General features: G+C 45.2%; 2 protein-coding genes and 2 long non-coding RNA genes across 13 annotated transcripts in view; 1 reads left to right on the top strand and 3 right to left on the bottom strand.

Annotated features, from left to right (window-relative positions):
- The window catches only part of LOC135378587 (piggyBac transposable element-derived protein 4-like), a 62773-nt gene that overhangs the window by 15384 nt on the left and 24117 nt on the right, over positions 1-23272 (top strand). Inside the window, exons 6-7 of one of the 9 annotated variants that reach the window (XR_010418485.1) lie at positions 960-12418; positions 14207-14408. The exons of 7 other annotated variants lie outside the window; for them this stretch is intronic. The gene's annotated coding sequence lies outside the window, so the exon portion shown is untranslated. Of the gene's footprint in view, positions 1-959; positions 12419-14206; positions 14409-23272 lie in introns of those variants that run through there. One more of the 9 variants, XR_010418484.1, reaches the window with a different exon arrangement.
- LOC135378588 (uncharacterized) lies at positions 12648-14115 on the bottom strand. Of its 2 annotated transcripts, XR_010418487.1 has the most exons (4): positions 14042-14115; positions 13787-13917; positions 13612-13711; positions 12648-13349 (listed from the first exon to the last, which is right to left on the bottom strand). It is a non-coding gene; the product is annotated as an uncharacterized LOC135378588 (long non-coding RNA). The 2 variants fall into 2 exon arrangements; XR_010418486.1 differs by having other exon boundaries at positions 13612-13917.
- Positions 14688-17379, bottom strand: LOC135378994 (uncharacterized). The gene is made up of 10 exons (XM_064612212.1): positions 17347-17379; positions 17073-17286; positions 16705-17011; positions 16560-16622; positions 16203-16367; positions 15920-16106; positions 15577-15825; positions 15318-15489; positions 15039-15187; positions 14688-14938 (listed from the first exon to the last, which is right to left on the bottom strand). The coding sequence occupies exons 2-10, from the start codon at positions 17156-17158 to the stop codon at positions 14688-14690; spliced, it is 1629 nt and encodes a 542-aa protein (XP_064468282.1). The 5' UTR covers positions 17159-17286; positions 17347-17379.
- Positions 17399-18323, bottom strand: LOC135378586 (uncharacterized). Its single transcript, XR_010418480.1, has 4 exons — positions 18114-18323; positions 17937-18005; positions 17694-17777; positions 17399-17500 (listed from the first exon to the last, which is right to left on the bottom strand). It is a non-coding gene; the product is annotated as an uncharacterized LOC135378586 (long non-coding RNA).

The raw sequence follows: 23272 nt of genomic DNA, 5'->3' as shown, positions 1-23272 counted from the left end.
CGAGGTTGAGTGGCTGCAATATGGAGGTGCAGTTTGGTGGCAGGAATTCCCCACGTATGTTACCGTTGTACCGTTCCCTGTTGTATGATGCGCAGTGTCAACAGACCATGACCAATCACAGCATTTAGAGATTGTCTTCTGCTTGCAACATGCTGACGACGACGCGTCCACTGCTCCTCACGCATGGCCGCTGGTATGTACTCTGCGTGTGCATGGTCAGTTTAATATTTCTTCCGGTGGCATTCATTTCACTGATGAGCAAGAGCCTCACAGATAGAGCTTGAAGATTTTGGGAAATATTTTTTTCAAAATTTGGGGGGTAAAAATTGGGAAGAAAAAACAATGTTCCAAATTAATGCAAATTCAGGTAGAAAAATTTGCAATGCTCTGAATGCAGGGAAAATCGGGGTTTATTACTTGAAATGTTGCCACAGAATAGGAACAGAGAACCATTCACTGAAATGTTCTTGTTAACAAAAAGCTTGGCACTCATCTTCAGCAGTTGCTCACTCATGCTGGACCTACGTGGATTCTGCAAATACTACCTTAGCTTACTGAAATATGTCTCAACATCGCAACTTTCAGTGGGTGTACAGAGAATGCTCAGCGCAGCATTCCTGAGATTGGGGCACTTGTAAATTTTTCTTCCTGTGCATGAGCATATCTATGTCATGATTCACTGGGGCCTCTTCTTTCATGTAACAGGCGAATTCCTCTTGGAGGGAGTCCAGTGACGAGGTGGCCAGCAAGAAAAGTTCTTTGTACCCTTCAAAGCACTGGCCCAACAAATGTTTCTGAAGTGGGTCCAGAATTCTTGCTAGGTCCCACAATTCGACTTGTGTCAACTGGTTCCTCTCTCATTCCATCAGATTCCGAGAACATGTTGCTTCCCACTTGCTCACAAGAGCTACACAAAATGTGTTGATGGTCTCCTTTACCGTTTCTGATGCTTCCTTTAGGAGCATTGCCCCCTGGAGTCAAGATGACACCTGCCTCCAGCCTGTCAAGGATGCAAGCTACCTCCACATGAAGCAAGTCATAGGATTCCGGGAGTAGAACACTTCCACATTCCATTTTTGTGGCAATCAAGCGTAAACCTTCAAGAACATCCTGGAGGCACACTGCTTTTGCGTACAGCACAGCTTTGGTGGAACCTCTCAGTTCCTTCGCTGTTGCGCTTGTTGTGTCTTGCTCAACAAGCTGAGTGAGACAATCCCACATCTCTGTTGCAGTGACTATTGTTCTGTAAAAGCTTCAGGCTCTACTCACAGACCCTAGAAATGTCTTCGCGAACTCCCATTTGAGAATCACTGCCCTGTGTAACACACCAAACTTGTTGTAATCTCGATGATATGATCACGGATGGTACGAATTTCGGGTTGATACATTATTAATTTTGGGTTCCGGCCGTAGTGCCTATTCTTTCCATGTATTACAGTTCTGAAGTCGGCCCAGGATGCATACCAACCCCCTTCTTTCCCCACTCCTTCCTGCTGTCCTCGCTCCATACGCCCATGTCTATACGCTGCTTATAACCACAGTTGATTCGCGGCACTTACGAGGAACAAAAAAAGAAAACTGCTGACCTCTATTTACTGATTGATACCCTCAAGGCAAAGCACTACAGAAGGGAGTGGTGAGCACATAGAATACGCTGAAACATGTTAGTGTCTGTGCTAAATAGTGGCACAGGAAGATGGTTTCAATCCACACTTGTCTGAGCTATAAACGAAGAGAAATATGGGTTTCTCCTGCAATGGGGGATGGCAACTTTGTAATGATGGTCAATGCCAGATGAAGTTTACGATGGGGGTATTAGAAGCTGTTGCTTTAGGACATGGTTATGAAAGTATGTAGAGTGGAAAAGACACAGCCTCCAGTGTTTGCGGCATAAAGCAAGTGGTTCGAATGATAATGAGGATTTCATGGATGAGGTGCTCGTTGTTTGGTGAAAGAATAAATTGAGCTGCGTGGCTCTGAACATTTTCTAGCTGATCGATTAGTGAGGTATGACTGGGATCCCAGACGGCAGAGGCGTATTCTAATTTTGGTCGGATTAATGCCTCGAAGAGGGGGAGCTTTATGTCCATAGGGGCCACGTAGAAGTTTCGCCTGATGTAACCAAGTGTACGATTAGCATTGTTGACAATGTACTGAACGTACTGTCTTTCCAAGAAAGGTCAGGAGTTATCATTACACCCAAATTTTGTAGGTGCTTACGGTTTCAACAGTAATGTGATTTATGAGGTAAGAGCAATTAGTCAGAGCTGAGAGAGAGTATTCAAAGTCCTTTTATTCAAGAGCACGTATAAGGAAATCAGTAGAGGTGTGCGAATGTTCGAAATTTGGAATACGACTCGAATATTTTCAATGTTCGAATCGTATTCGTATTCGGGAATTGATATTCGAAAGTTTCGAATAACCGACTTTTTTTCGCTTTCGAAAGTCCACAGCCGTCCATTTGGCAGCAATGTTGTTGAGAGCACCATCGGCATCATCATGATCGAGCCGACAGCCGAGCCATACCAAGCCTCTGGCTATACCGGATAGGCTGCGTTGTGTGCGTTTGCGTCCTTGTGCGTCTCTCCTGGCGCCAACGGCTTCGTAGTTTCGGTTTTGGGAGTGACTTTTACTGCTTTTATCGCGAGTTCCACACTCTTTGTGAGGTTGGTGCATTGCCAGCATGGATGATATTGAATGTGACGGTGGCAACAATCAAAGAAGCTCTGGAAGGAGCGGGATCTGGCAATACTTCGACAAAATCCGCCACTCGCGGAGAAACTGGCGCCGTCTGTTGGACGCGGAAAGAACTATAGGGCTTCCTTCGTTCGAGAGTGTTTGGTTAGAACGCTCTTGAAATATCGCTGTGGTTTCGCTTGTTTCTTGCCGTCTGTCTGACTGTTTCTTTGAGTGTTTGTCGGTCAGATTGAGAAGAGTGAGAATTTCTGTCCATGATCGAGAAGGATGGCATCCCGTTTCTGTTCTTGGAGTTCGGGTGGACAGTATTTTTTTAGCATGCTCTCATCCCAGAAGTTCTCACCAAACGCATCCGCCGCCTGGGAACCTTGGGGAATTATATCCCGTACAAAAAGTATATAAATGGGTACTATGTCGTAGACAGTATCAGGGAGCTGAAGATCCGTCTAAGGAGGGTCCAGTCGTGAAGCACAAAATGAATGTATATATTGTAACTTATAGTGTATACAGTGTATAGTGTATACAGTGAAATGTATAACATTTCCCCATGCGGTTCTCATAACTGAGTCATTTTTATTACTTTGTTCATGATAAGGTCACTTCATAGATTACCGTATTTTCACGCGTACTAGCCGCAGCTTATGCGCGTTTTTTTTTCGCGGACGCTCTGCGGCTTATCCATGGGTGCAACTTATCTGATAGCTATTTTTTCCTGGTATTTTCGCCATACGCCAGATTAAACGAAAGGGCCCACAGTGCCTCATGTTCTTCGGAACAGGACCGCCCTGCCAGTGCACTAACAATACCAAACAGGGGAGGGTCCACATTCGAGTAGACTGACCTTCCGAATACATTCCCCAACGCAGGTTTAACAAAAGCGGTGACAGTGATTAATGTCTCCTGGAACACCACTAACTCGTCAATCCACAAAAAACACGCAACAAGGGCACAATCCGATCCTAGTAGAACACTAGAACTGACCTCCTTTGTTAAACATCATGACGACACCGGAATGTGGACCACAGGGTTTATGGCCTTCCTTCCCTACGGTCTCCTTTATCGGCTGACCCACAGGAAGGGTTCAATACACCTGACATCGGGATAAAACGTGGTCAGCTAAGCGTCAGTTCTCATTTGACCTGAGCAGCAGCATTCGTGGACACGGGCACGGCAGTTAGAGGTAAAGCATGGCTCCATCGCGGAGGCGCAGCTACGACAGCGGCTTCAAACTAAAAGTCGTCAGCGTCGCGGAACAGTACGGGAACAGGGCAGCTGGCAGGGAGTACGGCGTCGACGAGCGTTGAGAGTCTCTATTGATTTTGTTTGCGCATCACTGGTTTAGCGCACAAAGCAGTCGCGTTGTAGTACCCGCGGCTTATCTGTGAGTGCGGCTTATCTGCAAAAACATTTTCAAAATGTATCTAAAAACGAGTCCTGCGGCTTATCTGCGGTGCGGCTAATACGCGTGAAAATATGGTACCTTATGATAATACGATAATACATGCACATTTGTTTAATACCTTCCCTGTGTCGTGTTAGGCCTCATTTATAAAGGGCATTTGGAAATTACCAAGGTAGCAGCATACATAAAATATGTGCTCAGCAATGTCCACCATGCTGATGGGAAAGGCCCGATCAAGAATGTGAAATTCTTTCACACGTCGGATCACACGTTCAACGTGCACTCTTTCACTGGCAATTTCTCTTGTACTTTGAACACTGCTCTTGGATATCTGCGCTTCTCCTTTCACCCTAAAGGGTGGATTGTACACATCAATGCCTTGAGGGAGACACGGAACATTGAAGCCCTTATCCACCATTATGGCATCACCCTCTTCGAGGCGATCTAACAATCCTCCACTCTGCACCATATCCAAAAGCCCGGGAACCCCAAAGCCAGGAAACAAAGCTGATATAACCGCCCGGGGTGCAGACAACAACTGTTTTGTAGGTGTTGTAATGTTTGTAACGCGAGAAAGTTTGTCTCTGTGCATTTAGTGAGGGTGGCCTCCGGATTCTGACTTCAGTCGCATCGAGTACTAATCTTGTGTTGGGAAGCTTGCGAAAAGCTTTGGGCAAATTCGTTTGTGTTTCCTGGACGGTTGTAAAATGCTGTCATGTCTCACAATTCTTCCTGTCTTTTCATAGCCCAAACCCATCGAACCCGTTTTTGAGGATATAACATATCACACGGAAACCTAAAAAAAAGAATGTAACTTCTTGCCCTGCACATAATAATTCATACAGCCATAAGAGACGCAATTCACAGGCAATGCTTACAGCAGCGGTGAAATCGCGTCTGTTTTCCAGCCAGTTCGAAACCCTACAGGAAGCACGAGGGAGAGGGGGATGTGTGCATGCGCCGTGTTTTTTCCGCAAGTGGCGGATTTCCTCTGATGTGGCGTCGTGCAAGACGTGCGATCGCCGCTTCAAAACTCCAACTGGAACGACGACACCGCTTCAAAATCACTTGAAACTTCATCCACAACTGTTCGCTGAGTATAAACATTTTAAAAACGAGCAGAAAGTGTCGCAGCAGCCAACACTTGTGCAAATAGCCGCAAAACGTGCGCCTTTAGAGAGGAAGAAAGAGGAAGCACTGACTACCAAGATTGCAGAGATTATCGCACTGGACATGCAGCCTTACAGCGTTGTGGAAGACCACGGTTTCACTGCACTGATGAAGGAAGCCATTCCGAACTATGCCTTACCGTCAAGAATGACACTTTCGCGTGTGACGGTTCCACACCTTTACCACGACACGCGACGCAAAGTTCAACCAGAGCTGTCTGCTGCGTTTGAAACTGGAACCTCAGCATGTACATTCACATGTGACATGTGGACATCAAACGCGAACCATTCGTACATGAGTCTAACCTGTCACTTCATGACGACTGGGTTTGAGCTAAAACGGTACACCCTAGCAACAGGAGAGGGGGGCGGAGTCACGGGAGGGGGGCGTGGTCGCTCCATAATGAGCCAATGAGAGCGCGCCATGGGCAGCGGGCACTCTGGCAGCGGCCAGAGGAGGAATGCGATGTAGTGGGCGAAGGCACGCTGGGGGCTTTGGACACTTGACTTCCGGAAGTGTGGTGGTGCTGGGGATGATATGCAATGCCAAGAGAAGTTGCGGTGGCGCTGTAGGCGAGCGTGGTGTTGAACGAAGGATCGTGGTATGATTTACCTGTTAAGATCGCATGCGCCTGCTCAGTGTCGCCATCGGACAGATCGTTTATCTGGATTCTTTTGACCGTGCCTGCTGTAATTTACGGACGTACGGCTTCATGAAGTGAAAACTGCTGTGACTTGTAATTTTTCTCTCTTTTTTTAACCGCGATATCGGCGCGTGTAATTTACTTTACGGGTGAACGGTTTCACAGGAAGCGTATAACGTGTTGTCGCGACTTTTTCGCCTTGTTTGTATTGTAATATTCATGAGCTCTCTGACTGCTCGACAATAAGTAGGCAAGAACAAAGTGTCAGTGATTGTGGGTTTTAGCTTATGTACAGGTAACATCATTTATGACAAGGCAGAGAATCCAAGCACAATAAATCAACACTGTATGTAACAACAATAACCAAAACTACCTACAGGTAAATAAACCAAAAGCATGCACTGTTCGAAATCATGAATGAATCATTTTGAGTGCCAATCAGGAGTCATCTTTCATTTCATTGTACTCATTTCTGTGTGTGTATATATATACACTCTGCTCCTGCATAAAACCCTGCCACAACTTTTGGATGTAAGCGATGCGTTGTCTACCGCTGTGTGCCATTGCGATAAATCTCAGCACGCATACACACACTGAAAAGCGACAGACTCAGTGCAAAACAGGACATGAGGATTGGAAGCAGCCATATATGGCGTTGATACTTTGTTGAAACAATTTTATGGCTTTTAGTGAAAGCGATACGCTTTCTACCACTTTGTACCGTTGCGAATATAAATCTTGGCACACATTAGATACACACACTGAAAAGCGACAGACTCAGTGCAAAACAGGGCATGATGACTGGAAGCAGACATATGTGGTTGATACTTTGTAGCAACAATTTTGTGGCTTAAAGCGATACGCTTCCTACCGCTTTGTACCGTTGCGAATATAAATCTTGGCACCTCACATTTCATACACACACTGAAAAGCGACAGACTCCACCCAGCAGAAGCAGGCCCTATCGAATACATGAGCAGCCTGATTGCAGTGGCGATGGGTCAGGGGAGCGCAATGGCTGAAGTATCGGTTTCGATATCCAGTGATGCAGGCCTCACAAAATAATGTCTCATGCTGTCCCTTTCACTTGTCCAAGTTAGTTACTAATTAGGAAGTGAAATACACTTTCTTATCTCGTAACTGCCACGATTTATGTTCTCAGAGTTGTATGTTTATTATGTATATTTGTGTTCTCAGATTCACGGCTCTCATAATTGCATCTGCAGACGTTAGATATAATTGTCCGCATAGTAAAATCGTATTTCAGGTGCGGGATCTCGATTATGAGTCTGGCCTCTCTTTCTTTCCTCTCTCTCTCTTCCTTCACTGCTTTAGCTATAGCAAACAGACTAGCAGACTTTTACCAAACTAAATTCCAAAAGCATATGAGACAGAAAAAAAGAATGACGGTTCAATGAAATGGCTGAACTCGACACTGAGTCAAAAGGACGTGTTGGTGACTTTAGTTACGTCTTTCTTTCGGCAGTTGTAGGCTTCGTTCTGTCATCATCATCACCATCACTATGTACGCGAATTTTGTCGCCCCGGCAACCTGAAAATAACGGCCAGTCCCCGAGCAGGTTGTAACAGGGTGCATACGATGAGTGAACATAGGGAGTACAGTATATGCTACCGTAACGTTGCACCTGAAATGCAGATCTGAAACACGCAGTGTTGAGGTGAACGAGTGCTGTGTCGGCAACAAAAAAGCACACATATGTGTTGTTTCAGAATGCCTGCTTTTAAGTTACCCTTGGCAATCTGCTCAAAATGCACTTTCCTGAATCCATTCGAATCTATATCTTGCGCTATTGCGGAACTCAACCTGAATCGGTCTCGGTGGCTCAGTTGGTAGCGTGTTCGCCTTCTGATCCCGAGATTGCGGGTTCGAACCCGGCCGAGTTAGCCAGCAACTTGGTGGCAGCGTACAAGTTGTATAAACACTCCGTCTTCCGCGAGGGACGTTAAATACGGGGTGCTGTGTGGTGAGCTTTCATTGCACGTTAAAGAACCTTCAGGTGGGCAAAAGCAATCCACAAACCGACCGCTGTGGCGTCGCTCATGATCTCAGTTGTCTCGCGATGTAAACCCCAATTATTATTACTATTATTATTATCAACCTGAACCGCGAACCAATGTACCCGAACCCGAACCGAAAAAATAACAGTTCTGATCCCTGCCCACGTGAGCGAATTGGTGTCCGTCCATCTCATCGAACACAGTTTCATTAAGTGCCGTTTCATTACATGCTGCTTCAGTCAACACGTCACCATGTGACCCCTAAAAGACATGCATTTGTCAAGGTTGCAGCGCTTTGAATGCGATCTGTTGCCCGCACTTCCAATGACACTTCTGTTAAAGTATAGGGGAAAATAAAATTGATAATACGGCGCTCCATGAATAGACCCAGCTGTCCCAGTGCAATTACCTATCCAGTGTAAAACGGCGATAAAACCGGAGACACGGAACAAAAAAGCCGACACGACACGTTCTCTTTTTTGTTCCGTGTCTCCGGTTTTATCGTCGTTTTACAATGTACCAGCTCGCCTGCACCCTTGCACTTCTACCATTACCTATCCAGTGAACTAAAGAAAACAATGGCTGAGGAGTTAAAATGACAAAACTGTAGCAGTCGCATGTCACATGCGTCACTCTTACTGCACTCTCCTACACTTTCGCGCGCGCAAACAGCACAAGTTCTGCGAGGACATCGCATCTCTTTGTGGGGATATAGTTCCGTAGCCGGGCTTATGGCTTTTTTAAACAAACGAAAGTAGATATCAAATAACAGATGATTTTACCAGAAAGATGAGAAAATTACAGATGAAATCAAACAAAAATCAACGTCTTATAACGTACCAAACATACAAAAATTAAATTTTATCGCTCGTTTCTTCGAGGCAATCCGCCATCTTGGCTGAGGACCTCCTGACCTAACCCGACCTGCCTAGTGCGTGACTAGGGGGGGACTTCCCCAGACCCCCCCAATCTGTAGAACCTAACCACGACCTACTGGGACAAAATGGCTAGCAAGCAAGCGAGCTGGTTAAGATGACGCATAATGTAAAAACCCCGAGACTAGGGAACACGAAGACTTGAGCCCTTGAGACTTCGTGTTGTGTCTGTCCCTTTGTGTTCCCTAGTCTCGGGGTTTTTACATTATGCACGACCTACTAGGTTATAACGACCATGTCACAATCAGCAACCCCTATGAGGAGCCTGTCTACACGATCTGCCAGGGGTGCTACTCATCGGCACGCCACGATTGGACGATGGAAATTTGAATTCTGAATGTGCGGAAGTGTATGTACGACTACCGTAGCATACGACAGCGATAGCTCCAATGAAAACACGTAGAATGATGATGATAATCAACCTCAGAATAAAACATCCGTGGAACGTTCACCGCTTGTACAGAAATGCTAATGTAAGCTGAAGTACAAAGTATTGTAGAAGTTGAGGAAGCAATAACTGGGATGATGGGAAGTGCCACCGCTAGCTTCCAAAAATGCGGGGCTGGGAAGGGGTACGCTCGACATGATCGTTATAATCTAGTAGGTCGTGAACCTAACTTGACCTAACCTCACTAAAGTGAGGTGATTTAGCCCATTTCAACGACCCTACCTTTCGCAAGATGGTAAGTTTAGAATTCGTTAGGTTTAGCACTCCCGTGTTTCTCCAGCGCTAGAAGTGCATCAGATGGGGTTGTTCAGATGCATATAAAAAACTTCTAGACCACACATTCTTGTAATTCTTGTTTTTTTATATTTGCTATATAGTCTTCTCTCACTTCAGTACATTATTTCGCTTTTGAACACTCCGGCTAATTCGAAAAAGATATAAGCCCGTCTACGGAACTACACCCTCTTTGTGTAACTATGAACAACGCGAAAAAGTCGTCAAACGCTTTATTCCGTGAATGCGTGCTTCCGTAAAATACACGCATGGATATCACGGTCAAAGAAAAAAAAGATGTAATCACAAATCACAACGACCAGCAGTCTTCACTTCATGAAACCGTACCTCCATGAATTACAGGTGCAGATATCATGGTCAAAGGGGAAAAGTCTTCACAAGTCACAGCAGTTTTCACTTCATGAAGCCGACACGCACGGTCAAAACGATCAGTCCGATAGCGACGCTGAGCGCCTGTCAAACAGACTCACGCGATCTTACGGGTAAATTATACCACAATCCTTCGTTCAACACCACACTAAGGAGCCTCCATCTGCGTCCCCTTTTCACGGAGGCAACAACTCCGTCGTCTGCTACAAGCGCGGGCATCTTGACTCCCACATTTGATTGGGCGTTTTCTCGATTTTTCACGACAGGAAGGGGGTGAAAGCAGAATGAAGGATACTAGCGTAGCAAAACTGTCAAATATGCTAGTAGAGCTGGTCATGGGTTGTAAAATATGTTGCTAATGCTTTGTAACGTTCGTCTAAACTCGTCACTGCACCTGGACACGCGGTCGCGTCCCGACAAGCGAATTACAATAGTAAACATGGGAACGTGTATAAACAACAGAAATATGTTAATTGCAAGCAGATTTTATTATAACATCTCACTCAAGTGCAACGCCAGCTGCCGTTGTGCTTGAAAACAACGTTGTTTTACCGACATGCTCCTATCGAAACTGCACCCTTAATTGCAGTTGTACAAATTTGTCCACGATTACATGACATAGTTCTTCTTTGTGTTGGTTACAAGTCGGAAGATTATTGTCCACGTTATTATGAATAAAAGACGAATGCCACTTCACGTTTGTACGAAGAAACATGTAGCACATTTCTCACGCTGCCCGAAATATACAGAGGATTCATTGCACCACGTATGTGTTCACGAAGCTCAATGAGCTTGTTGTGGCTTTGCGGAGATTTAACGCAATTTAATTTACTTTAACGTAAATGACCACTGAGCTACCAGAATACACGGTACACACTGCACGTTGCAAAGGTGCTTGCTTACTTCGCACACGCACCAGCTCCTTGTTGGTTCCCATTCTGCTTTCTTTACTTGCACGAGCGAAACATCTTTCCGCTTTTTTAGATGCTGGGAAGCGATACAAACGCACACCTTTCCGAGAGTGATTGGCACACTTGTGCACACGGCACCCTGGCATTTCGCTGCATGCCGTATCATGCGAGTAACGCGCTCTGCAGATCTCCACGCACGCTTGTCTTCGTTCACCAACGAATGTATTTGCTCAATCAAGTAGGGACAAACAAGAGAGAACGCTGGTTCGCGACCTAGCTCTTTAGGCGACAGATCAACGACCCCATGCCAACCATACGGAGATGAACTGAGCCCTAGCAGTGGTTCATAGAAATAAAGAAAAGAAAGAAGGAGCTCTTTCATGCGTAAATTCCGATGAAAAAAGAACTGTGACCCGAACGTGGTACATGCAGAAAAAAATCTCTGGAACTCTGGTATTACCCGAGAAAATGACTCGTGGAAGGACCGATTTCAGCTGTCACAGAGGAAGTTCTGACACGCTTGTTGCACGCTGGATTTAAAATTCCGGAGGGATGAGTTGCGATATTTGTTCCCAAAACGTACAATTATGCTAAGACACCGAAGAAATGCAATCACTTGCGTGTATATGTGCCGGATGGCCGCTCGAACGCGCAAAATGCACAGCCGGCAATGCGCAGCAAGTTGGGAGTCAAAATGCGGGCTCCGCATAAGGGCGAGGAGGAAAGGCGGCGTTGGCACGGTTAAAGGAGCTCTGAAAGCCATCTCAAAAATTTTCCGGTCCGAACGCGTTGTGGAAGTAGGTAACTTAACTTGATGACTAACACGAAAATTTTCTCTGTGCGCGATGTTTTTCATAGAAAAAAAGACACTTGAACATCGCCGCGCGCGTTCCCACTCGACTCGCTCCTCCGGGTCAAACGAGGATGAGAAGGAAAAAACGTCATTCGTGACGTAATAAAAGTCGAAAGCGGCGACCGCTCTTCCGCGCTTCTATCTGGGTCAGTTCTACCCGGTTTTCTTTCTTTTCGTTTTCCTTGCTTTCTCCCTGTCGTGAACGATGGGGGATTTCGAAGTGCCTGCGGAATATCGGCACTTGATGCCACTATCTGAATGGGAAATTCGAACTCTGCAGAGGTGCAAAATAATGAACTGTACGCCGTATGGCGATACGCCTTACATGACGCCAGGCGCAAACTTAGCTGGCGTCGTCGGTAACCATGTGGCAGCCAAGAGAAAGCGACGGGACAGCTCGGATGATTGGTAAGTTGACCGTAGTTGCGGTACTTTATGACATTGCTTAACTGTGTTGATCTCTGCAACAGGTGCACATGTGGAGTGTGCCGATCAATGCAAACACGGCGCGAGGACGTCTGCTGCCGCAACGTGCCAGCAGCTGTCGAAAAGAAGCCGGAGGGCTGTGTCACAACGGCGTCGGAGTTCCAAGCGTCGTGCTTGACCGACGTCGTTATACGGCTAGCCCTCCAATCACTTGAAAATCAGGGTGTGTTCATGAACACGCCGCTTCACGAGTAAGTTCACAACCTTGACTAATATTGAGTAAATGGTGCAGCATTGTGAAATGCGCGAATCGGTACAATGACAGCGTTCAGTTTCGCTGCAAAGTTAGTGTCATTTTTGATGGTTCATCATAAAGATATAATTGGGAACATATGATAGAACACACACAAAAAAAAAAAGAAAAAAGAAAAACTGAGTATGCGTGCGGGGCCACTGTTACCCAGAATCACGCCAGAAACGTCCTAATGAACTTTTTATTAGTTGTACTCACAGTGGTAATTATTATTCTGCAAGCAATAAGTCATTCACAGATAGGATCACAGTTGTTTCACGATATAAAGCCTCGAATTATTTTATTATCATTCATAGATACGTTCATGTGCACTTTGTAATGGAGAAGTCAGATATTGCTACAAGTCACTCTGTTTAGACACAATAACAAACAACTATGCACATTACTCACTACCAAGAGACAAGAACAAGTTTTTTGCATTCATGCCTTGCTTTTATGAATTCTTTAGAACAGGTTGTAGTTTATCAAGGACTGGCAGTTCATATGATGTTCTGATATGCCTGTTGAGCGAGAAACATGCCCTCAAAGCAAAATTCAGCATTCACAAGTAGGCGTGTTCACTGGTACACGAGGTCTTGGATAGCAAGAGCATGTTTACACTTCAGAGAAAATTCTGTCTTTTATGCACAGAAATGCCTCAGGAGCAGCCTGTTGTTTGTAGCAACAGACCTTTGATGTGTATCATCACAATCAGGCCCAGGGATACAGAAATATATTCCCGTCACACACACTCTCCAAGTTGTTGTTACTGTGAAAAGCTTCTCCCTCGATTTGTCTGTCGCAGTTCCTTAGAAGATCATTGCCCAACACAAAGGAACAGTAGCATGTACCTCTGTACCAAGTATCCGTGAAAAAGTGTTCTCAGTAATCTGAAATATATAAGTACATAGTTATTTCTTATATTACCAACATCTTCCAGATCATATAAAACTGCAGGCCAATGTTCAGATCAGCAGACACCAGTGTCGTTAGTTATCCAGATGCATATACCAGATAGTCTTTTGAACTAGTATGAAGGGAGACAACATATGGTGGGTGTATGGAAACCATGTCTGAAACTCATGGGGGAATAAATACTGTAGGGCTTTCAACAATACATTTGAAAGTGGAAATTGTAAGACTCCAACGTACCAGTGAAACACAAACGCAGCTGCATTACCATTTCATAAAATTTGTTTAGAGTCTTCAGAGGTCTCCACATGCGTTCTTCCAGGCCATCCATGACGATGCTCTCATGCGCAACAAAAGTCAAAGGGAAATTGTAAGACTCCAACGTACCAGTGAAACACAAACGCAGCTGCATTACCATTTCATAAAATTTGTTTAGAGTCTTCAGATGTCTCCACATGCATTCCTCCAGACCATCCGTAATGCTCTCTTCCAGAGGTGATTGCATGAGTGTCAGAGTAATATAGGTAGTCACTGTTTCTCTGAAAGCTACAGATGGAAACTGCCATGAAGTAAATGCCTTGTCCCCAGTGCGTAGTATGATAAGCTAGCCTTCCACACAGATGATTCTATCGGTCTTGCGGTTCAGTTTCACTCTTTCGTAGTCACTCACCTGCAAGCTGCTTTCTGAAAGCTCAAATTGAAGTTGTCAAACAAAATGTGTCATCTCCAGTGTCAAGTTCAATAAATGACGTGCTGGCCCACGGCCATGAAGCAGCAGACCTTGTAGGAGAAAAATACAGTTCTCGTCATAATGATGTTGTTCCGTTTGTTACAGGAGGTACCGCTATGTTGCCTACCGGCAGTGTGCATCCTGGCTCTGGGGGCACCTTGGCGAAGGGAACCGTCATGTGCTGCCATCATGTGTTGTGTGGGCAATTCGGGAAAAGTTCCCTTCAACGTACTACACTGGATTTAGACCTACACTGTAGAGATAAAATTGATGTACCGTAACTATTTTCAATACATACTTTTGTGGATCTATGTTACATTGTCAACTCATTTTATACAAAGGAGCAGTGAAACAAAATTGCTGTTTGTTAGTTTTCTCCAGTGCCAAGTCTTGTCGTTGTCGACATGTCGATAGTTGACATTTAGCACTGTAGTATGTTATAAAAGAAACAAGGAAAAGGGTGCAGGCTAGCTGGTATAGATTCATGAAGAAGACCGAGAGACACGGACACAGAAGAAACAAAAGAACCTACGTGTGTCGTCTTCTGTGTCTGTGTGTGTGTGAAGAAGTCTTCATGGATAGTATGTTATGTGCTATGCACTTCTGACAATACAGCATCTGGATGGTTTACGTACTTTGCGAATCTTCCTTGCACAGGCAGCAGCGACATCTCTAGACGGTGTTGCCTGGCCTCTACAAGTGCCCTCTTGTCTACAGGGGGCTCGTTCTTCGTTAGACTAGGCAGTTCATCGGGAGGGTTTGCAGCCCATGCGTCATCAAATGTAAGCCATTTATGGCAGAGCTCTACCACCTTGTCCAGAAGCTTGCGAGCATAATCTGAAAACAGCAACAAAATGTGCTCATGTTTTTGAATTTAATATGGATAGGCTGACATGGCACCGGCTCAGTACTTGTGTCTTGTTCGTGGTTCACTTACTGAAGGTAGGCTCCTCCTTGATGGGCAGCGCAACATACTCTCCAGAGTACACCTTCGATCGCTTCATTAGGTAGCGCAGTTCTCCATCTTCTGTGAAAGCATGGGCCCTGTTGGAGTTTTCATTGAAATGCAGGATGGCTAGCTGCGTCCTACATGTTCAATGGAGAAAGTAATTATCCTGGTGCCTTATATGTAAGTGTACTTCATAAATTTGTGATACATTGGCATGCACACAAATAATTTCTAGCAGAATGCAGCTTACTGATGAGACCTACAAACCTGCATTTCATAGTTTTGGGGCCATACCCAACAGACTTGGAAGCAAACCGGATGAGAAGGCTGTGGAATGCTTCCAAGTTTGATGTCTGAACATCAGGAGAAAGCTTTGGAATATCCTTCAACAGATATTTTGCCAGGGTTATCTCTGCTAGCTTCTTCTGAGGCTGTGACCCTTCAGAGGAATATAATATATAATTACATTTAATACAAATGAGAAAAACTATTGCATGTTGAATAGCTCTGTTGCAAGTTCATTTACCAGGAATGAGCCATGGTCGGTCGTTCTCGTCCAGGACAGGGTGCAGACAGCGTGGATATGGGCCTTCATGGCCCTCATGAATGTTGCACACATGATTGTTAAGGCTCTTCCACATCGATAACACACGCTCTGCATCTCCTTCGCTGTGGGTGACACAGTAGTACAGATGATTCACCACAGGCTTTGACCATAGCTCAAGTGCTTCGCAACCTTTTCCTTTGCTGGCACTCATCAGCTTCTTTCGAATGCCTATACAGAAGAATGTGAAAAGGAAAAGTAAGGATCTCATAGCAGGTTGATATTTGTAACTAATTTCAGTATACCTGTCTGCTACAGTACATACCTTTGGAAACGTGCCAGACATCAAACTGGTGGTTAACCTCTGGGTGTGATGTACGCATGTATTTCCGTACACTGGGATGCCGATCTGTTGTCAAAGACCGTACACCGACGTTGAAATCATGCAGTTCTTCAAGGCCACGCTGCAGTGCTTCCAGCTCCATGTGGTAGCTTGATGCCACTTCATTTGACTGTTGATAGATAAAGTGAATAAGTTTTATTGTGGACATCTGGTTATTGTTAATATTTCACACAAAATGTATGAAGTATACGAAGGTACTATATACCTGAACCTGTACTGTATGGACAACCTTGTTCAGCTTCCCATCATAGAAACTGTACGATAGGTACTTTGCGTTGTGGCCCGGAGAATCGCATCTTCCATCAGCAGCCAAGTCGGTTTCCTTGCCCTGCAACTCAACCAGGAGTGCCGCTTGGTGCTGTGTCCATACCTTCAACAAAAGCAAAGTTCAGTAATAACTAGTAATAAATATGAAAAAAAATATAAAAATCAGAATGTTGTATAATGTCAGAATGTATAAAAATCAGAAATCAGAATCAGAAATCAGAAAATATAGTTGTGGTAGCAAGATACATAACTGGTTAAATTTTTGCCCAAGTTATGTCATTACCAGAAAACGTACCTCAGTTATTGCTGGTAGAAGGTATCCTCGCTGGTAGTTGAAAAACGTGTGATCACAGAAGATCTAAAAGCAATGCGGACACATTGTAAGCTCTTCTGCTCATTTTACATGCGAATAATTTCTGGGGACCGAATGCAAATTATACCTTGACATTTATCAGTTTGAGCATCCGCAGTGTTGGAGTGGGACTTGCTCCGCTAAACAGAATTGCTGCAGACAGCAGGACGTTTCCAGCAGGCTTATTTGATATGTATGGCTGGCTCTCCCAAACAAACGTATGACCATCTACGCAGCAGGACTCAACTCGGAGGAGGGAACCAACACAGCTGAAGCTTGTAGTACATGGGTTCAAGCATGTGGTGCAGGAACGAAACAGTTCTTTCAGCTTGCTTTCGAATATTATATATTTTCTCTCCTCCTGGGGACTGACACTGCTGGCTTGAGGGCTATCACTGCAAGAACTTTGAATGTAACATAGAAAAATGTGGCACTTTGAAGAAGTCAAGCACTTACCCAAGAAGGCTGTCGTGTTGTGGTACATAGGTGGTGTCTGCTGGATTGTCAGTGTCACCGATAGTGGTCTCTGTCACATCATTCATAACTGGTGTAGAGCACCGTTTTGGTTCCCATTGAATGCCTGAGTGCTGTGGCCCAGGTTCACAGAAGTCTTCACTTGTTTGAGTTGACGATGTTTGCAGAGATTTGGCATTATGATTTGCTTGTGTGCCTATAAGATGAGAAATGTATCAGCTACATGTTGCCATCATAGTCCCATGTTTTTACATACCGACTCTCCTAGTTTGGACAACTGTTGTTTGGGTCCACTTTGACTCTCTTGGCAAACTGTACTGGGTCCCTTTTTCTTCAGTCAAAGGTACGCTGTTGGGCTGCCTGCACCCACAGTTCATGCACTGTAGGACGGTTGTAGGTGTCATGTCGGGCTTCATGAAAGAAAGGTATAGACACAATGACATACAAGTATGATAATGATAATATATGTGTCTCTCTGTGATACTCATTTTATATTTGACACATATTTTACAAATCACATAGCTGCATGTATGCTGTGTAGTGGTTGAATGATGTACTAGTCATAATCAATTAAGTTGGACCTATGTTTGCTGAGATACTTACACTGGGAGACTGAGATGTAAGCACAGGGGAAGCAGGTTGGGTGTGAGATGAATAACCGCTCTCTTCATTTCCAAAGGAAGAAGCCTGTGGGGCAACATTACAAGACAGCAGCATTTACATACAGAGCATATATATGTTTACATTGCCTCTGTATTGCACCCTGGTGCTAAAACTCCCCAGTCATCATCATAAAAATATAGTGGTTATTGTTACATTGCACGGCAAAAAAGTGAGAATCCTTACGTGACTGACTAAGCTGGCACATGCACTGTCACCGTTTAGGCTGTCACCTTCTGGTACACATTGTTCTGCCTGTATTTGAGGAAAGTGATTGAAATTTATAAAATGTGCTAAGCAGGTGCACGACACATATATTTCTAGTATGTACCGTTGCAGGCACGTCACAGGCGACATACGTACCACGTTCTCTTGCGCGGCGGCAGCATTAGGTAGGTTCAACGACGGCGTCACTTCGGGTCTCAGTCTATGTTTGAATTTTCCAACTCCGGAGCCTTCAACAAGTGACACGTTGAGTTCGTAGTCGTCCGGTCGAAAGTGTAGAAAACAGACGACGATTGCAGCGTTCGATGGGACGTCATCACGTTGTATCAGTCGTAGCCATGTACTTCGTGCAGGTTCTTTCCGCGGTACCGTGTGCCGACAATATTTCGAGCGATTACATACACTGTTTACGCACCCGCGAACACCGCACGCCTGCGGCATCGCGACTGATTGCCGTGAACAGATAACAATTCGTAAGTTGCAGGATTGCTGTGGATCGTGCCAGACAACGTGCCTCTACGAATATACCACCAGATGAATGACTGAGTAACTATAACAACGTTGCTAATCGAGGCGGGCGAGCTAGTGATTATGGCGATGCGGCGTTCCTCTTGAAGCGTACGCTGAAGTGTTGCGCAGTTTTGTACTAATTGTCGCTACACAACAGAACAACAGCACCCTTGTTCGTTTACTGTACCTGATAAATCAAAGAAAAAGCGAAAAGAAACACTTCTGCAGACGCTGCTTCTTACGGCGTGGTTCAGAGAAAAAATAGCAGACGACGTTTCTCTAACCCAACCAGCGGCTGTACCTTTCTTACGTCAAAATGACGTAACCGGCTAGTCTGCTCGTTCCGGTCATTGCCACCGTTGCGCACGGTCGCGATTTTTAAAATCGAATTTTGCGATATTTGTGCGTCTGTTGATTGAATTATTGCGCGTGGTGCATTTTAATAGGCAGGATAACCGCCTGGTTTAAAAAAGTGGTAGTGATCGAAGTGCTTTCTGAGCTCCTTTAAAGGGTGAAAAGCGGAGAAGCCGCAGCAACCCATGGGGGCTCCCTACACCACACTCGCCTACAGCGCCACCACAACTTCTCGTGGCATTGCATATCATCCCCAGCACCACCACACTTCCGGAAGTCAAGTGTCCAAAGCCCTGCGCATGCCTTCGCCCACTACATCGCATTCCTCCTCTAGCCGCCGCCGCCGGAACGCCCGCTCCCCATGGCGCACTCTCATTGGCTCATTTTGGAGCGACCACGCCCCCCTCCCGTGTCTCCGCCCCCTCTCCCGGCTCAGCCTCTCCTTGAGTAGAATCAGTGGAGTGCAGCTGTAGCTTTCACAGTTTCGCCGCGAAAACCACCGCCCCTCCTTGACCACGTGATCATCCGTAACGAATCACGACAAAGTAGCCAGAAAACGGCGCCAAAAAGAGTGCGCTGGCTGATCGAACTGCGCATGTGCGCTGAGTGCCCTCTCCATACCCTCTCGCTCGAATTCTCTCCCCCCCCATTCCGAGCGCTTCGCCAGGCCATCTGCTAATATTATCGGGAAGCAGAAAATGAGAATCCAGAAGACGAAGGAATTCACGTGTACAAATTTATTGACACGGTAAACATATAAACAAGAAGCAACATTTTAATGCAAGTATAAATCTACACGATTATTACAGAATACTGCAGAATAAATAAAGAATAAATAGTGCCGAGCAACAGAAAGCGCGACTATCATATTATACAATCCTTAAGGGAACCTATTCGGTTTGGAGAAAGTAGATATTATTATACACATATATAGCACGTGATGAGTCGTAGAAGCCATCCGCTTCATCCCAGCACAACTGTAGGATTTTCAGGTGACGGGGGCCACATGCTCGCGGATCGCAGGGCCATGAAAAAAGGAAAAAAAGGAACGTGTTAATGATATGGTAAACCCGAGCACAGGCAACGTTAATTGGCTGATTCCGCTATGTAAGACATGCTATCGTTACGCGCCTAATGTCGACTAATGACAAAATTTGAGGAGCCCGGCGTACGCGATGCTCGCTGTTTTCCTTTTCATGCACACCAGTTAAACATCAGACACATTCAAATAGCGTAACAAAACGCAACAAGTGATGCCACGCACAATAGCACGTCAACCAAATCATGACTGATAACCGGCAGAAAGTGATGTAATACGGGACAAGGCGTACTTTTATGCACACAGTTAGGCGACAGTATTAAACGTCTGATCAATGACATGCATCGTACGTTTGTCTGCATACCTTTCATTCAGGCGTTCGTCCATGGCTCGAACGTCTTCGAAATCCACGAAACGAAATTACCGTCTGCCCACATACACGCCAGCTACACAACGGTCAGACGGGTCGGCGCCTCAGAGAAACAAACGCGGGCGAATCCACCGGTTCAATGAGCCTCAGCCAATCATGTTCGAGAAAGGTCACATGGGGGGACTGGAGCCAATGAAAAGTCAATAGCCTGATTTGGCGGGAAATGCCAGCGGCGACACTATTTTTGCAACGGCGAAACCCGCTTTCTGGGCCTCCTCTGGTAGAATCATGGGGACCATCAGAAAGTGAACGAGTCTTTCTACCAACATAGATCATTTCATGATCTCATACATCACATCCTACAACCTCATAAGCCAGGTCGTGCGGAGGGAGATATGTGACAACATGATCAAGAAGCGTTCCACTGTCCAACTTGCCAAAACGTGTAACTGAGCTAATTAATTGTGTAAAGCCGTGACTAGCAATTATTTCAGAATAAGAAGAGACAAGCGGGTCCCGCCCTAGGAAATCGATGTTGAAATCTCCAAGCACAATAACATTTCAATTTTTGCAGTTGAAAATAATGGAGAACACGGTCCAGCTCATCAAGGAAATCAGTTAAGATGGAGTTGGGCAATCTATATACAACGCCCACGACAAGGGGGCGGCGGGTGAAAGTACAGAGCTGCGAAGGGCAGTCGGGTATTTCGATAAATAAAGATTCCACAAGGTGGTTGTGAAGACGAATATCATTTTGAACTATGTACAGGATCTCTGATCGTATATAGAGTGCACTCCCCCATGTTGACCACCATCTCTATGATAAAATTCTACATTCTAGTTTTCTATATTAAAATAAGCATCGCATTCACTGTTTAACCATGCTCCAGATAACGCAAAAAAAGACACCTTGCTTTCCAAAATCTGCGTAACAGATTTCAATTCTTCGAAATGTGTTCCCAGACTACGTATATTAAGGTGCACAGTAAACGGATAACCTGGACACGTTTTGCTCAAGCGTTCCAATGTGGCTAGAGACATAAACACTACTGGAATGCACACAGTAATACTAGTACAAACTAATCACTAGCAAACAAAAAGGTGAAAGAAAAGACGGACAAAAGATAAGAGATAAACTTGATAAAAAGGTCACTTGAAAAGGTCACCGCCGCATCAAAATATGGCCATTGCGCACCCAAACATATTGAAACTTTTTCACTTTCGCCACTGTTTTGGCTTCCCAAAGGAGTGATTTGTTAAAGGCAGTCAGGGTATCGCAGAGAAAAACTGATGTGGGAAGCATTAGATTACCTTGAGTATCGTGACCTTTCAGCTTGTGTCTCTGGCTAAACCATGCATCTCTGGTTTTATGATCTTTGAGCCGCACAATGATAACAGGAGGCGCACCATCATCTTTCGAGGGGAGCCGATGGGCTGCCTCAAGGTCGGTGTTTATAAGTGGAGCAACTTTCAGTTTTTTGCTGACCAGGTTAAGGATTAGTCATGTCAGAGCTGTCTATAATTTCCCAGAAGAAATTGGCCTGCTGTTGACTGGTAGCGTTTTACTTCCTGCTTTGTAGACTGGAACTACCGTGCCTATCTTCCAGTCCTTTGGAAGTGCACATCTTGTTAGTGATTGCTCTAAACATGTTGCAACGATGATACAGGCGTACATTTGTGTGTTTCTCAAGAATTTTGAGTTAATGGTGTCTCTGCCAGACGATGATGATATTTTGAGTGACTCAATGATCTTAACAATTCCAGGTACAGAAATAAAAATCTGCTCCATGGGTACAAATTCATCCAGTTGGTAAAGGGGATTTGAATGCATAACAGGGGATGACAGCATTTCCGCAAATACCTCATTGAAATAATTAGCGCAAAGATTTGAAGGAACCTGTTCCCCACTGGGTAGCTGAAGAGTAACGCTGTGGTCGTCTTTAGCTCTGAATGTGCTCCAAAACGTCCTGGGGTTATCCTTAAATCTGCGGCAGTGTTTGACAAAAGAAAGAGGACTTTGCGTTGCTAAACAATTTTTTGTACTCATCTTCCGCATCATAATAAGCCGCCCAGTGAGGAACAGATTTTGACAACTGGGCTGCTCGGTAAAGACGCTTATTACGCTTATTACTGCGCAGTCTGTTCAGTGTTTTGTTGAACCAAGGAGTACGTGATGGTCGCTTCACAATGCGGAGTGGTATGTATCTGTTGGTCAGATACTGCACCTCATGCTTGAACAAATCCCAGTTCTCTTGAACTGGTTGTTCTTGAAAGCCGTTTAGGTAATTATTGCGGAAATTTTGGAGTGGGGCATTTATTGTGTCGTAATTAGCTCGGGCATAATCACAAATTTAACCCTCTGCGCAACAACCTCTAGCATGGCCCTCCACATCCACCATCTCCACACCCTGTTTTCCATAGCACCAGGCTGAGTAGGTTAAGGCGTCACGCTTGGTGGTGGTAGCCAAGGTTGTGCTGAAGACTGGGAGGTGATGGGTTGGAATCCCACCACTGGCTATGCTGTCTGAGGTCTTCCCTCGGATTTCCGGAAATTTTCCAGGCGAATGAGGGCACAGTTCCTGGCCACACTGCGGCCACCCTATGACTTCCGTTACCTCGTCCTGGCCCTTGTACAGAAGCACTTTGCCTCCAGCGTTCCTGTGATCACCATTGATTGATCAACACTGATTGATCACCATTGATTGCATCCCACAGATCTGGAGCATCCAGCTGCTGCCGCCCTTGTACCTACAGTCTTGCCTGCCGGCACCATGTGCTCCGCCGCTCTCTATAGGTCCACATGCACATCTCACCTCCCCTCAACGTGACCGTCGTGTTCGTTGGGCCACATGCCCACTCTGCAGTCTCTGCACTCACATCCCCATGTGCAGCGGCGTCAACTATAGAAGGGCGTGACCCAAGCTCTTGTTTTTGCCGCAGCATCAAAATAATTTGTTCAATCATAGTGCTATTGTAGAGCCTAGCCTCTTCATTTGCTCTACATATCCTTTATGTTCTGCTTGC

Source organism: Ornithodoros turicata, chromosome 1 (genome assembly GCF_037126465.1).
Source record: "Ornithodoros turicata isolate Travis chromosome 1, ASM3712646v1, whole genome shotgun sequence".
In the NCBI taxonomy this organism is placed as follows: Eukaryota; Metazoa; Arthropoda; class Arachnida; order Ixodida; family Argasidae; genus Ornithodoros; species Ornithodoros turicata.
The sequence above is the reverse complement of the archived record's forward strand: the minus strand, read 5'-3'. Positions and strand labels throughout refer to the sequence as shown.